The sequence below is a fragment of the Canis lupus genome, chromosome 26, assembly GCF_048164855.1.
Source record: "Canis lupus baileyi chromosome 26, mCanLup2.hap1, whole genome shotgun sequence".
NCBI lineage: Eukaryota > Metazoa > Chordata > Mammalia > Carnivora > Canidae > Canis > Canis lupus.
In genome coordinates this window covers 27,536,070-27,552,261 of record NC_132863.1, presented here as the reverse complement: position 1 = coordinate 27,552,261, position 16,192 = coordinate 27,536,070, and the positions used below count along the sequence as shown (strand labels likewise).

Genomic DNA, 16,192 nt, shown 5'->3' with positions numbered 1-16,192 from the left:
ATGAGTGGGCTAGTTGTTGAATTTCATCAAGTTGATAACGGGGGTGTGGATCTCTTAGGATTGTAGTAAGAACTGAAGAGTTGGGGAGTGGGGAGCATTCATTCTGGGAAATAAAGTACTACATTAAAGGGAGCTTCTGAGTCGCAGAATGTCGGTCCTATCAGGAACTAAAAGGTCATCCTACCTTGTATTTTCCCTTGACTAATGAGGGAACTAAGGCCAGGAAAGGGAAAATGCTTTGTCCGGTGCCACTCAACTCAGCAGGGGCCTACCTAGGTCTAGAGTCCACATTTGATGTGTTTATGGGCTCTTTCCCAAACTGGAAGGATGTGGGCATCCATTTTTTCCTGAGTGAACAATGTTTGTACTATACTGTTGGACTTTAAACTGTGTTCTGTGGAGCCCTGGCGGTCTCATCACCACTTCAGGCAGAGCTTGTATACTTTTCTCTGTTTTCTTTTTCAGAGTTTTGATGCAAAAATTAAATCTGTAGTCTTGATAACTTTAAGGGCCGTCTCAGTGCCATCTCTGAGTATCCGAGAACACTGGTGTCTCTCTGGTCATCCTGGGAACATTTTTGCTTGCATTTCAGTTCAGAAATCCCAGTTTCTGTATTTCTGCAGAGTGATACACATAGTCATGGGCTTTTTAGCGTGGAGAACTGAACCTTATTTTTCCTAGACTTTCACTGTCAAAAGATAATAGTTCTTCCTTTGTGTCTTACTGGTTCTGCTTTCTTGCTTTCTTTAAAATATTGTATTTATTTGAGAGAGAGTATATGCACTCTAGTGAAGGGGAGAGACAGAGGGAAAGAGAAAGAGGCAGATAACCTTAAGCAGACTCTACACTAAGTGGAGAGCCTGATGCTGGGCTCCATCCATCTCATGACCCTGAGATCATGATCTGAGCTGAAACCAAGAGTTGGATGCTTAACCAACTGAGCCACCCAGGTGCCCCCTGGTTCTACTTTCTTTCCCATCACTAAGTTGTCTTTGAGAAGAGCCTAAGGCCTATAGCTCCTCCTTACCTCTAGTTTGGTAAGTAAGCACCTGTGGATTTTCTTCATTAACTCACTCTTGCCTATGCTCAGGTCTCTTGGAGATCCAAATATTAATTTTGACTCTATACATTGATATTTTTTCATCAATTTCTCTGTTAGTGCTTCTCAGCTCCATTGGACTATTATTCTTTATCCTTCTAACTGAAAACTTTGGTAAAATCTGACTCTTTTCTGGCCATATGCTATTTTTTCCAACATTGTATCCAGATCTCCCTTTTTCTTTACATCTGTGATTCAAGTAGCATGATCACACTTGTCACCTTTCAGCTGGATTTCTGTAGCAAAGTACTAAACTCTTCTCTTTCTCTAGATTTCCCTTCTAGTTATTCTGAGCAGTTGAATCTTTTAAAAATCCCATTTAATTTACTGAAATCCTTTTGGGAAAAAGGCAGGATGAAATTAGATAGAGTCTTTCTCTACCCCATCCTCATCTCTATTAAGAATTGTTGCTGAGGGCAGCCCCGGTGGCGCAGCGGTTTAGCGCCGCCTGCAGCCCAGGGCGTGATCCTGGAGACCCGGGATCGAGTTCCACGTCAGGCTCTCTGTGTGGTGCCTGCTTCTCCCTCTGCCTGTGTCTCTGCCTCTCTCTCTCTCTCTCTCTGTCTCTATGAATAAATAAAATAGAGTCTTAAAAAAAAAGGAATTTTTGCTGATAATCAAGGTTTTCAGTTACCTCCTCAACTCAGATGTTCTCTCCTTGTCAGCTGATGAGGTCACATGCTGGATTGTCATCACTCTAAACTGATATACTAAGATCCTAAACAAGATCCCCAGGTGATTGTACACTGAGGTTTGAGGCACGCTGTTCTAACAACAAACAAGAAATAGGTCTTGTTTCTGAAACAGGTTACCAAGTAATAGCTTGAATTTTATTTCTCTTCTCCTTCCTCATTCCATCTTCTGTCTTCAGCTGACTATTGAGATAGTTAGGGTTCTTGTCCTGAAATGGTGACTCAAACCTTCATTCTGGCTTCCAAGTCAGTGGTGATACAGGATTGCTCTAGGTTTCTGTTCCCTTTACTTGAAGGAGGTGCCCCCATGGATAGAGAGGAAGAAATTTGCCCAGGGTCCTACACCCAGTATATAGGGCTTGGCATAGACATTAGGATAGTGGGGAAAGGAAAGGTTTTTACATTCTTGCTATTCCTTACATAGATGGGAGATACTGGAAGAGTTACTTAACTTCTCTAAGCCTAAATTTATCATCTCTAAACTAAGAAATGCAAATATCTGCATATCTGCCTGAGAGGATTGTTAGGAGGATTAAATATAGGGTACTTAGAGTATAATTCCTGGCACAGAGTAGGAATTTACACTTTTCCCCTTTCACTCTAGCCATTTGGTACCAGGTTCACTGCCTCAGTTTGAGGATGGCTGGTTTTTACTTGTCAGCCCTCCTTCTGCCTCCTATAACTGGGAAAGAGGATGAACATTTTGTTATCTACTGCAGTTTATAAAATCCCTACCAGCTTTATAAGAATATTAGTAGCCCTGGGGTGCTTGGGTGGCTCAGTCAGTTAAGCATCCAACTCTTGATCTCAGCTCAGGTCTGGATCTTAGGGTGATGAGTTCAAACCCCACATTGGGCTCCACACTGGGCATGGAGCCTACTTAAAAAAAAAAAAAAAAGAAAGAAAGAATATTAATAACCCTTATTACCAGGATAGGATCTGGCTGGCAGCCTTATCATTTATGCAGATGAGGGAACTGCAGGCCTTAAGGATCCCCAGGAGGGAGCCAGGCTGTGTAGCTAAGAGATCTGGAGATGGAGTTTTCCACCATGTGATCTTAGTCCTTATAAGTGTTATAAAATTGCTCATTGTCAAGGGCTTGGGACAGTGAGAACTGAGCAAAAATTGAATCTCTGGAGGAATGAAGTAGGTCCTCTATAACAGAGAAGGTAAACATCTACTGTCTTGTTGCCAATTTCCAAGTCACACTGAAACAGTTCGCTGTCCTGCATTGTCTGCATTGGGCCCAACTGATAGGGACAGGTTTCTCATTTAATTTGTGCCCTTATTTAAGTGTTTCTCCTGGCACAAACATTGCATTTTTTTCCATCTTTACAAAATGCATGGGAACATTAGGTCAATGCCAGTCACTTTGGAACTGAGGGCACCTCTGGCTTTCTTCTGGCCCTGAGGCTCCTTAGGGATCTGCAAGAGTTACATTTGAATAATTAACATCTTGAAGGGTCCTGCTTTCCAGTGAATGAATTAAAGTAGGGAATAAAGTGGGTAGATTGGAAAATAATTTCAGGAAATAACCACTTTACATGGAAAAAAAGGATAAGTGGAAATAGACTAAAATGTTAAACAGTGGTTGTCTTTAAATGGAAAGACTGTGAATAAAATATCTTTTCATTATTCTGTGATTTCACATTTTCTAAAGTGAGCACATACTATTTTTATAATAGGAAAAAGAACTTTAAAATTGACATTTTAGGGCAGCCCCGGTGGCACAGTGGTTTAGCGCCGCCTGCAGCCCAGGGCATGATCCTGGAGACCTTGGAACGAGTCCCACGTCAGGCTCTCTGCATGGAGCCTGCTTCTCCCTCTGCCTGTGTCTCTGCCTCTCTCTCTCTTTCTCTCTGTCTCTATGAATAAATAAATAAAATCTTTAAAAAAAAGATTTAAAAAATAATAAAAAATAAAATTGACATTTTAAGTTACTGATAAACAGTGACATCTAAATGAAAAGTAACTATGGTTTACTGTGTGATTAATAAGCACACAACGAGGGGTACCTCAGTGGCTTAGTCGGTTAAGCATCAGGCTTTTGGTTTTGGCTCAGGTTGTGATCTCAGGGTCGTGAGATGGAGCCCTGAGTGGGGCTCTGCACTCAGTGAGAAGTGTGCTTGAGATTTTCTCTCTTTCTTCCTGCCCCTCCTGCTCTTGCTCTCTCTCTCTCAAATAAATAAATCTTTAAAAATAAAAATGAAATAAGTACACAATGAGTATAGATCCCAGTTAGGCCAGTATTTTGGGTCAAAGTGGTATTGGTTTGGGGGGGTTGTTTGTTTTACCTTTTTTTTTTTATTTCTTTATTTTTAAGATTTTATTTATTCATAGAGACAGAGAGAGAGAGAGAGAAGCAGAGACACAGGCAGAGGGAGAAGCAGGCTTCATGCAGGGAGCCCAACACAGGACTCGATCCCGGGTCTCCAGGATCACACCCCAGGCTGCACGTGGTGCTAAACCGCTGCGCCACTGGGGAAACTTTATTTATTAGAGAGAGAGAGAAAGAAAAAGAAAAAAAACAAGCATGGGGAGAGGGTGAGGGAGAAGCAGGCTTCCCGCTGAGCAGGGAGCCCAACATGGGGCTCGATCGCGCCATCCCAGGACCCTGGTATCAGAGCTTGAAGAGAAGGCAGACACTTAACCAACTGAGCCACCCAGGCATCCCAGGTCAAAGTGTTATTGTAAGAAAGAATTGCAGGGCACACCAGGTGGCTGGCTCAGCAGTTTAGCGCCACCTTCAGCCCAGGGCCTGATCCTGGAGCCCTGGGATCAGGTCCCACATCCGACTCCCTGCAGGGAGCCTGTTTCTCCCTCTGCCTGTGTCTCTGCCTCTCTCTCTCTCTCCCTTTCTCTCTCTCTCTCTCATGAATAAATAAAATCTTAAAAAAAAAAAAAGAATTGCAGATGCCAGCTGAGATTTATGATGAAACATTCAAGCCACCTCATCCTCTTATGAAATGTACATGGTATAAAAACAAAATAGAGGGCAGCCCTGGTGGCGCAGCGGTTTAGCGCCGCCTGCGGCCGGGGGTGTGATCCTGGAGACCCGGGATCAAGTCCCACATCGGGCTCCCTGCATGGAGCTTGCTTCTCTCTCTGCCTGTGTCTCTGCCTCTCTTTCGCTCTCTCTGAATAGATAAATCTTTAAAAAAAAATTAAAAAAAAATAGAAATCCAGCTCTGGTCATTCAGCAGCTCAATTAAGTTTATACCCAGGAACTGAGAAAAGAACCATGTTCTTTTGGAGGCTAAATGTCATCAGGCTTGTGCTCTGTTAAGTGGCACAGATGTTTGGAATGCTTAAGATTGGCATGTAGGGTCCATAGTTTGAGGAGTGTTTCTGCCTGGCATCCTCTGGGTTCTTAGAAGGAATGCTAAAAGGGCTTCTGTTAATCTGTTCTAATGTAGTCACAGTTGGAAGCAGAATTTATTTTGGTGTATTGGTAGCCTAGAATCCATACCCTCTTCATTGCTAAGTAAATCAAAGCCATGTAATCCTATGTCTGGAGGGAAAACCAAACATGAATTAATATAGTAGGCTAATATCATGAAGGCTTTTTTGATTTTCATCAATCAAAAGTAATTGTTCCTTCTTTGAACTATTATGGCCCTTCTTTTTGTCATTTTGTAGTTATAGATTGTTGTCATCTCTACCTTTTAGTAAGCTCCTGGAAAGCAGGGACCTTTTTTATCTTCCATAATGCTTTGCCCCTTGGGTACTCAATACGTGGTTGTTGAATGGCTACATCCCTAACTCACTGAATTAGCATTTTCCCTGACTGATGAGTTCATGACCAAGGCAGAGGGGAGGAAGCCTGGGGCTTTAAAGTCTGAATGGGAGTCACTTGTTTGCAATATCCAGTATTTGCAGCCTTTCTCCATGACTTCCTGTCCAATGGGATGGAGTAAAGATTTATGACTCATTACCCTGCTTCTTCCTCTCCAACTACCCTCTTCTCCTAGAACTCTTTCCTTGTCTTCTCCCTCTCTGCATTCGCTATCCTTTGCCATATAATGAATCATTCCAAAATGGGATTATTATCATTCATACTTAAACGTGGGTCAGGAATTTAGGTGGTGGCTTGGTAGGGTGGTTCAGGCTCAGGGTCTCCAATGTGGTTGCAGTCAGATATCTCTGGGGCTGCAGTCATCTGAAGTCTTGACTGGGGCTGGAAGATCCATGTATAAGGTAGCTCACTTACATGGCTGGCAGGTCAGTACTGGCGAGATGGTTCCTCTCCACATGGGCCTCACCAGGGGGCTGTTTGAATAACCTCACAATACCATAGCTGGCTTCCCCAGAACTGATGAATGAAGACTATAATACCTTGAAGTAGAAGCTATGCTGTTTATGATGTAGCCTCAGAAGTCATATATTGTTGCCTCTGCTATATTTTATTAGTTATAGGCCATCTCTGGTTTATTTGGATTGGAAGCTGCATGACTGCAAATATCAGGAGTTAAGGATCATTGGGTTGTTTGGATACCATCTTATCTTGGAAGCTGGCTTTCATACTCTCCAATGCTGTGATTCCACAAGTGAAGGCTAATGAGCTTAGCCTTGGTTCATCTCCCCACTTCATTCCCATTCCTAAATCAGAGCTTCATCCTAGCATTAGCCTTCAATTTTTTTTCCCTCTTAATCCGTCCTTCAAACTGTTGTTTCCTGAAGCATAGCATTGACCATGTTATTTATTTATTTATTTATTTATTATTTTTTTATTCTCTTATTTATACTTCAGTAACTAAACTAGGCACTCCTGAAGGGGAAAGACTATTGTATGGATTATCTGTTGCTACAAAAAAATACTGCCACAAACTTACTGACTTAACACACAATGCATGTTTATTATCTGATAGTACCTAGGGGGTTGGGAATCTGGCATGGGTTGGCAGGGTCCTCTGTAAGTCTACAGTGAGGGCATTGGTCAGGACTGTCTTCTCAACTGAGGTTTGATTGGGGAACAGTCCACTTCCAAGCTCACATGGTTGTTGGCAGCAATCAGTTTTTGCAGGTTGTTGGACTGAGGGTGTTAGTTTTTTACTCTTTTGGCTGGAGGCTAACCTCAGTTCCTTGCCACATGGCCTTCTCACAGCATACCAGGTTTGCTTCTTTAGAGCTAGCAAAGGAAAGTGTCTTTCAGGAAGACAGATATTAAAATATTATATAATGTCATCATGTGCAGGTACTTGTGTACATTCCATCATTTGCCATTTTGGTTAAAAGCAAACCATGGGTCCCACTCACACTCAGTGGTAGGGAGGGGGATTATGCAAGAGTGTGAACTGGAGGCAAAGGTTATGAAGGCCACTTTTAAAGTCTGTCTGCCATGACTGTTTGGTGTCCTGTATCTTCAGCATCCTGAGCAGTGCATGACACTAAGTATTTGAATGAATGGACATAGTGTGACTATTATATTTTCAACTTCTAATTTAAGCCTCTTTTCTTTTCTTCCTTCACTTCTGTTTCAGAGTTACTGATTTATTCTCGAGAATCTTCTACTCTCATCTGTCCCCATGGATGAACTCCAGGATGTTCAACTCACAGAGATTAAACCACTTCTAAATGATAAGGTAAAAACTACACTGTTTCACTAAAATATTTATGTCTTCTATGATTAGTTCATTTTCTATATTTTCTGAATAGTAACTAATTCAAAACATTCAACTTCACTTTCTATGGAAGAAATACCTTTTTTTTTTTTTTGGAAGAAATACTTTTAAATATATATATATATTTTAAAGAATTTATTTATTTATAAATAAAGATGGATGAGGTTGGGAGAGACACGGAGAGAGAGGCAGAGAGAGAAGTAGGCTCCATGCAGGGAGCCCGATGTGAGACTCAATCCCAGGACCCCAGGATCACACCCTGAGCCAAAGGCAGACACTCAACTGCTGAGCCCCCCAAGTGTCCCTAAAAATATATTTCTTAACATTCTTTTTGATGTCTGTCCTTCCCTTTTTCTTTCTTCCTACTTGTTTTTTGATGGGCCAAATTCAATCAAGTGATCCTTGAGGTTTGCCTGTTTTACTGATAGAGACATTAAGGGGAAAAAATAGTATGACAGAGTTAGGCAGAAAGTATGAGAGTTAGGTTTGACTTAGAATCCAAGTGTCAAAAAAAAAAAAAAAAAAAGAATCCAAGTGTCTTGACTTTCAGTTCTATAAAGAAAAATGAACGTCCATGGCTGGTGATGTACATAGGCTGTAATACTTTCCCTAAAGTTTGTCAAATCTGTGATGTGACCTTTCTGTCAACTTTGAGATTTTCATTGGGATATGTGGATATCCATAATACATCTCATTTTTATGTTAGTGTTAGAGAACAGTGAGCAGCATAGTTTACAGCCACCAGGATTCAGGGAGTAGAGAGTGGTGTAATGATAGGAGTTACCAAAAAGCTAAGAAAGGCTTATCCTTTCAACCCTCTCCCTCCCTATTGAGTAAATGTGCCTGATATTCCCTCTTTTCTACCCTGTGCTTTTGGCTTATTGTCATTCCTCCTATATTAAAATACTCTTGTAGCTTGGTGTGAATGAGCCCATGGCATTCTTCCTGGGGAAAGTATTGATAAAAAGCAAGAGTAAAGATGGATGAGGTTGGGATGGGTGTGCTACACCAGAAGATGCTGTTGCCCTTCTGGGGTTGTTCACTTAATGTGTGTTTATTAATTTGCTATTGAATGCCACCAGTTCCATTTTCATTCCTGCGACTTCATCTCTTTACCTGCATTCCTGCCCTTTTTTTATCTTTCACTAGTTTTTGCATTCCCCCTCATCAGGCTGCACACACTTTTTTTTTTAGCCCCCATTTGGTTTCTTCTGGTCTTTTCCTCATGTCTTCAGAAAAACCCTCCCCTTCTTAAATGTCTTTTGGTGCATGTGAAGGGTTGTCCCCAAAATGACATGCCATGAAGGAGGAAGGAAATAAAATCTGCATCTGTAGAGCTTATGTATAGCCACAGAAATGAATAGTTACAGGTGAGAGTAGGCAATTTAGCTTCAAGAAGGTAGAAATCTATCTTAAACCTGGCTGATCATCAGAATCAGCTGGGGAATTGTTTAAAAATACAGACTATTGGGTCTCACTGTAGACCAACTAAATTGGAATGCAAGGGGAGAAGGACAGGACACACCCATACCTTTCTGTGATCAGTGGTCTTCAACTCTGGCTGCTCATAGGAATTATTTGGGGAGATTTAAAAATCACCAGTGATTTTATTTTTATTTTTTGGTAGATATTCTCCAAGATTCTGATGGAGTTGGTCTGGGATGTGGTTGAGCTTTTTAAAAAAAATCCCAAAGTTGACTGATGCCTAAAGTGACTCTGATTAGTCATTGTTGGAAACCTATGCCCTGATGTTTGAGGACTAGGGGACAAATAGGAGGAGGATCCTTCCTGGACCCTGGAAATTCACAGGATCCCTGAGTAGGCATGTTAAAGAACTGCAGGAGATAATCGACCACATATCTCATAAAAAAGACACCCGGAAAATGAAAGATGAATGAATGGGACCATAAAAAAAGCAGTGAATTAACTACTGGGTGGTCCCCCTTTCTTGAGGCCACAGTGATGCCTTGGCTGTGTCCCATGTGTGCCCAAGTGTTATATATGGAATTGTGCACATCCCTTCTCTTTAAACTCATTTATTGAAGCCTTCACCCCCTATGTTACTGTATTGGAGATAGGGCCCTTAGGAGGTGATTAAGGTTAAATGAGGTCATTTAACCATGGAATTGGGACTTGAATCCATTGGAATTGGTGGCCTTGTAAGAGGAAGAGAGATCTCTCTCACACACACTGCCCGCCCCTCCATGTGAGGACACAGCAAGGTGGTAATCATCTGAAAGCCAGGAAGAGAGCTCTCCCCAGAAACCAAACCCTGCTAGAATCTTGATCTTGGACATCCAGCCTCCAGAAATGAGAAAATAAATTTCTCTTGTTTAAGCCCCTCAGGCATCCCAAGCAGTCTAAGACACCAAGCAGTCAATGTCTCACTTCCTAACATCTGTTAGTTCCTTTTTGATGTGCCTGTGCTGTTTCTGTCCACTTCCCACGCTCCCTCTCTCTCCCTGAGACATGTTCCTATCCCTCACTATTCATGAGAGCTCCCATGCTCCAGCCCAGCTTTATAGAAGAAGATTGGCAAGAGGCCCTCTTTGGATGGTGGCATTCGCAAACATAGAGTTCCACTCCCTATAGTCCCCCTGCCCCAGTACATGAAGGCTTCTATCTTTACCCAGCAAGTGTGTGCTTCTGCATACATTGTGAAAGGTATGATGGTAATGCCCTTCATCAGTTATTTTATTTGATCCCCAAAAGGCCAGTGGTACAGGGAGCACAGATCAGTTTGTTCCCATACTGCTGGTGAGAAGACTAAGGATGAAAAAGGTGAAGTAGCTTACTCAGATTGAGTACCAAAGAATGCTTGCTCTGGGGCAGAATTTTTCAGTCTTGGCACTGTTAATGTTTTGGACTAGATGATTCTTGTGGGGGACCATCGTGCATGTTGTAGGATGTTTAGCAGCATCCTTTTTCTCCATCCAGTAGGTGCCAGCATCTCTTAGTTGTGACAACCAAAAAGTGTCTCAGACATTATCAAGTGTCCCCTGGGGGCAGAGTCTTCCCAGTTGAGAACTATTACTATTGGGGTTAGGCCTCCAGAATAGGAGTAGAAGTCTTGAAGTTTTTTTGTTTGGCAGGAGTTTCTGTGGCCTATTCTGCTATTATTTTAATAAGCACCTCTTATATGCCAGGTGTTTTATCTACTTTCTCTCTCTTAATCAAAAATGTATCCTTTTTTTTTTTTTTTTTTTTTTTTTTTAATTCATGAGAGAGACACAGAGAGAGAGGCAGAGACACAGGCAGAGGGAGAAGCAGGCTCCATGCAGGGAGCCTGATGTGGGACCTGATCCCGGGACTCCAGGACCACAAAGGGAGGTGCCCAACCGCTGACCCACCCAGTCATCCCAAAAATGTATGCCTTTGAAGTCATAGTATTATACCTCACTTAGAAGATGAAAATCTAACTGAAAATGACTTGCCTAGTCAAGGTGTGGCAGAGTCAGGACTGAAGCCCAGGTCTGTCCTGTTTTAAAACCTGAGGCTTTTCCACTATGCTGACCCCATCACCTCAGTGACTTGCTCTGTCTCTTTACGGGAAAGTCTAGCGACATACCAGTTCGCTTCATCTTTTTGTCCATTCTCACAGATGCACTCTTAGCCAGAAGATACTGCTGTACTCTTCCAGGCTTCAGGGGAGCCAGAGGACGTCTAGACCCAACCTGTTATGGAGAGATTTGTCCTGAGATGACTATAAGGAAGCATTCTCAAAATAGCTTTAACTGAGGCTTATGTTAACTCATCTCTTGTCATTTGTTGGTACTTTTCCCATTTAATTTTAGTGTGCTTGTAATTTTGTCTGTGGCTCAGATTTGTGAAGAAGTGGGTAATTTTGCCATGCTTGTTTTGGCTCCAATAATGAAAAGAAGCAACTGCCAGCACTTATCTTTGTTTTGAGGGGCAGAAATTTTCAGGCATATGAACTGATTTTTTAAAAATAGCTTTTAACTATTTTTATTTTTTTTCTTTTAACTATTTTTAGTGCATTTTCACAAATATCTTCCTTAAGTCTCCCAACCTCCTGTGAAATAAGTAGTTAAAGGTATTTTTTACTCCATTTTCCAGATAAGGCTCAGAGAAGTTATATGACTTGTCCAAAATTAGTGTCTAGTAAGGTGATGAAGCCAAGATTAGAACCCATATCTATTGACTTCATCCCAGATCAGTGGTTGAGGGCTCTTTACTCTATCTGCTGCCTCTTGCAGCTGGTCATTTCAACCTTCTCAACCAACAGATCTTGTAACAAGCAGGAGAATTGACCAATTTGTGATTCTTTTCCCTGACGTCAACTACATTAAAATATGTGCCAGAAAAAACTAGCAGAAAAATACAAAAACATTATTGATAGCAGCTATTTGTCAATCGAGAGATGATGAATGATTATAATTTTCTTTATACTTCTCTACAATGAGCATGTACCTTCTTTTTTGTAATTAGGAGACCAGAAAAAAAGGATTTGGTGTGGTATGAAAAATACTAAGCCTAGTGAAAGCCAAAGGGCAGTCTTGAGAAAATAAGTAGAAAGCCACCTTTGGCTTCTATAGAATTAAAGAAATGAGGAGGGGAATAACGGGAAGAATAGAAACAAGTTATTTACCTCTTTTTGGTTGTTAAAGTAGAAAGTGAGATAAACCCTTTTGTAGTTTAAAGTTTTCTGTCTCTTCTGGTGGAAATGTAAGCAGAGGAGAGAGAAAGGAGAAGCTGTGGGTGAGCATTTTTCTAACTTTTGGGACAATAGAGACAGCCAAAGGGGTTCGTGCCAGGTCTTTAAAAAAATTTTTTTTTAAAAAGAGTTACTGACATTTTCACTAAAGAATATTATGTGTCAAGTGCTATATCTACTATGCACTGGAGGGTGGGTGTCCCTTTATGTGCTAAGAATTGTCACATGTTGTCAAAAATGGCCTAGATAGGACTGGAGCAGGAAGTGACTTCCCAAGCAAGTAATGGTGGTTCTGTGACAGAATACTGGCAGGCAGCTATGGGATCAGCAGGAGGTGGTGGAAGAAGCCTTAGCCACAGGATGCCTAAGGAGTTTTTAGTGCAGGGGGTCAATGACGCATGTCGTTAGCCTGATAGTATGTTATTTCAGAGAGGTTACTTTAGAATTGAAATTGTACCTTTTCACAGTCTGCAGATTATTATCTAATTGTTGATAGTTTTATGCAAGTATCTGACCTCTTTATAAATTTATGACACTAAACTGACACTAAATTTATGAAGTGTCAGTTTTTTAATTAGTATTTTTTAAAGATAATAATATAGATGGCATTTTCCTTTTTTAAAGGTTTTATTTATTTATTCATGAGAGACACAGAGAGAGGCAGAGAAGCAGGCTCCATGCAGGGAGCCCGATATGGGACTCGATCCCAGGGACTCCAGGATCATGCTTTGGGCCGAAGGCAGGCACTAAACTGCTGAGCCACCCAGGCATCCCTCTTGCCTTTCTTTATATCTGTTGTTTTCTGTCTTTTGAAACTATATATGCCTCTTGACTAGATCTCATGTTGGTAAACTGCATTTCTCTTTTCCCTAGCAATTACTTATATTTTAAATTCCCCCACCCCCTTCTTTTCATACTTCTCTTCATTCATTGGTCTATTCTTGGTTGCTTCTTGCTTATTCTTCAGGCTTGTATTTGAGAGAATGACTTTTTAATTTACCTTCTTGAGCTGCTTCACTTACTTTCTACATTTGGCTGAGGCTACACCAGGAAATACTCCCTCTTGGTTTGCTTCTACGTACACTTCCCGAATAGCTTATCAGGATTTGTGTCTCTGTATTCTGTGACCAAGATTTTAGTTTCAGTCTAGAGAAATTTTTTTCTAATCTTTCTATATAATCTCTGAAGGAGCCTCCAGGAGCCCTGTAAGATTGAAGCCCTAATATCTGTTTTTACAACATTATATGTTATACCTCAAAAGATTAAGTGAATCTTTAAATCTTATATTACAAAATACCAAGTTACAAACATATTTTTGGTAGTATACCAAATGCTTTTTTCTAGTTTTCTAGCTACAAAAAGGGAGGTACTTGCTCATTATAGAAAAGTATAAAGAAAAATTATAATCATCCATCATCTCTGTTAACAACTGCTGTCATTCATGTTTTGGTATTTTTCTGCTGGTCTTTTTTGGTGCGTAGTTGAGGTCAAAGTGTAAAGACTATTTGTATCCTAATTTATTTTCATTTAATGACCATATCCTACTGAAACCATCTACCCTAGACCATGAGAGGGCCCTTCCCATTGCTTCTCACAGTCTTACTAGAACTTAAACTTCTAACTAGAAATTAGGCAGTGACTTTCCTAAAAGAGCTCTCAGGTACTTTGTGGGGCTAGTAGGAGCCATGGGACACTATGATCCTTTTGCCAATGGCAGCATTCTTTGGAGATGTGCTACCCAGTCCTATCTGCGTGGTGTCTTAGTTGTCTTTCCATGCTGTGACTGCATCATACTTTATTTTGTGAACCTGGTTTCATGCCAGGAATAATACTTCAGACTAGCTGTCTCTACCACTCTCTTTCCTGTTCTCAGTACCATCTCCTCTATGATTGCTAATCTGTTGTGACTTTACTGCCACTTTTAGAGAAACGACGGTGTGCTCATCCATAGCTTATTCTTTCAGAATCTTTCTGTTTCTAGATCAGTGCTGTCCAGTAGAAGTTTCTTCCATAATGGAAATGTTCTGTATCTGCATTGTCCAATAATACAGTAGTTACTAGCCAGGTGTGTTATTGAGCACTTGAATGTGAGTAATATGACTGAGAAACTGGGTTTCTTTTTAAATGAATTTTAATTGACACATGTGGCTTTTGGGTACCATAGTAGATAATGCCACTCTAGATCATCTCAGCTGGTTCTGCAGGTTAGTCTTATGGAGAGAACAGTTTGTATCTTAGGGTGTGTGTGTGTGTGTGTGTGTGTGTGTGTGTTTTACACCCTGGGCTATGTTCTTAACCTCTCTGTTCTGTACTGGCTGCAGTGTAGATGGTGGATACAAAACTTACTTACTTACTTACTTTCTTTCTTTCTTTCTTTCTTTCTTTCTTTCTTTCTTTCTTTCTTCTTTCTTTCCTTTTTTTTTTTTTTTTTTTTTTTAGAATTTATTTATTTATCCCGGGGGGGTGGGGAGGGGCAGAAGGAAAGGGAGAGAGTCTTACAGTGGACTCCACACTGAGCCCAGAGCCCAACACAGGGCTCAATCTCACAACCCTAAGATCATGACCTGACCCAAAACCAAGAGTCAGCCACCCAACCGATTACACCAATCAGGTGTCCCGATACAGAACTGTTTCTAGGAGGATCTTCTTGAAGGGCTATGGAACTGCTTTCATGTTCCTTTGGGATCAGGTATCTAGATTCTGTCTGGAGGGGCGACTTTTGGGAAGGTGCTTATTAGTAGTAGTTCTCCTGGAAGATACTACATACAGAATGTTATAACACAGTTTCTAAACAATGAAAGGTTTTTTTCCAAGGGGAGAGACTTTTGTTTTATGAAAGATCAAGTCAGAAGGTTTTTTTTCCTTCTAAAACACATCGTTCATTATCCTTTATATATACTCTTAGATTATACTTTTTGCAACTCTGGCATCTGAAATGCTACAAAAATGCCTCTGAGTCATTGCCATTGATTTTTTTTTTTTCAGTCAAACATTACTATGATATAATCTATTTTAAGAAGCTTGGTGAATTCTTCTTGGATCTTTTGCCTATGTTCTACTTTTTAAATGACTCAATGACTTGTCCTTTGTCCTATCAGCAATTTCATAGGATGCAAGAGATATGCCAGTGTATTTGGTTTTGTCTGTCTCCCTCAGTGACGTTGCCTTTTTCTCTTGTTAAATTTACAAGTCTTCCATTCCTGATCCATTTAGATCTTTGTTCTCTTCTTGATCCTTTCTTTAATTCCTGGTTCTGGGCTCTCTAGCTCCTGCCCTCCTTTGCTCCTCTCAGGGTTGAACTTCAACCCTGTTTTTTTCCAGCTACTTCCTTTGTGGTTATTCTAAGACTCTGATCCATGTTTTACCCTATTCCCACAAGTTCTCATTGCTCTCTTTAGGTAGGGAAGCAGGAAGTTACAAACTTTACTGGGTAACTGGTCTCCTTTCCTTTATCTTCACATGAAGCCTGTCAAAGTGTAATCTTATCTTTTATTAACTACCATATGTTAGGAGCCCACCCTGCCTCTGAAGTCTTTTGATGAGACATTTTAGTTTTATTATAACCAAGAGCTGCACGTGCACTGCTTGCACTGTGAACTGAATTTGCTGCACGTTTGGGGAAGCCACATGGGGAAACTGACTGTGTTTTCTGCCTTCTGTTGACAGACTGGTACACGAAACTTCCAGGACTTTGACTGTCAGGTAAGGACTGTACAAGCACCAAGGGGGGCTATGTACAGGATCTCTGCAGTGCTTCCCTCCCTATCCTGGTGGCCTGTAGAAGTGGATCTCTCTTCATAGCTAATCATAACTCCTTCATGTTCTTTTGATCATTGGATCAAGTTTGTTTAAAATGATTTGCTGTTGTATTCAAAAACTGCCTGCCAGGTGCCTGCTTTATGGTTGTAGGTTACTGGGTTGAACTGTCACTTTGTGATTAAGATCTTCCCTCAAATGATACTGGAAACCTCAGTCACAGATGTTAAATGGAGGGTTGTCACCTCACTGTGGAAAAGGGGCGGGGACAGTTTGAGGGGAGACTTATCAACAAAATCTTTTTTTTTTTTTTTTTTTTTTTTTTTTTTTAGTTTTATTTATTTAAGTA

The 16,192-nt window shown here is 40.8% G+C and overlaps 1 protein-coding gene across 8 annotated transcripts in view; it reads left to right on the top strand.

Annotated features, from left to right (window-relative positions):
* NDRG3 (NDRG family member 3) overlaps positions 1 to 16,192 on the top strand; it is a 74,816-nt gene that overhangs the window by 10,647 nt on the left and 47,977 nt on the right. For 5 of the 8 annotated variants that reach the window (XR_012018549.1, XR_012018550.1, XM_072800919.1 and 2 more), the window contains exons 2-3: positions 7,272 to 7,373; positions 15,754 to 15,789. Coding sequence is in view for 5 of the 8 variants with exons in the window: in XM_072800919.1 (XP_072657020.1) it covers positions 7,317 to 7,373; positions 15,754 to 15,789 (93 nt within the window). In the remaining 3 variants the exon portion in view is untranslated. Of the gene's footprint in view, positions 1 to 7,268; positions 7,374 to 15,753; positions 15,790 to 16,192 lie in introns of those variants that run through there. The other 3 variants (XM_072800920.1, XM_072800918.1, XM_072800921.1) reach the window with 2 other exon arrangements.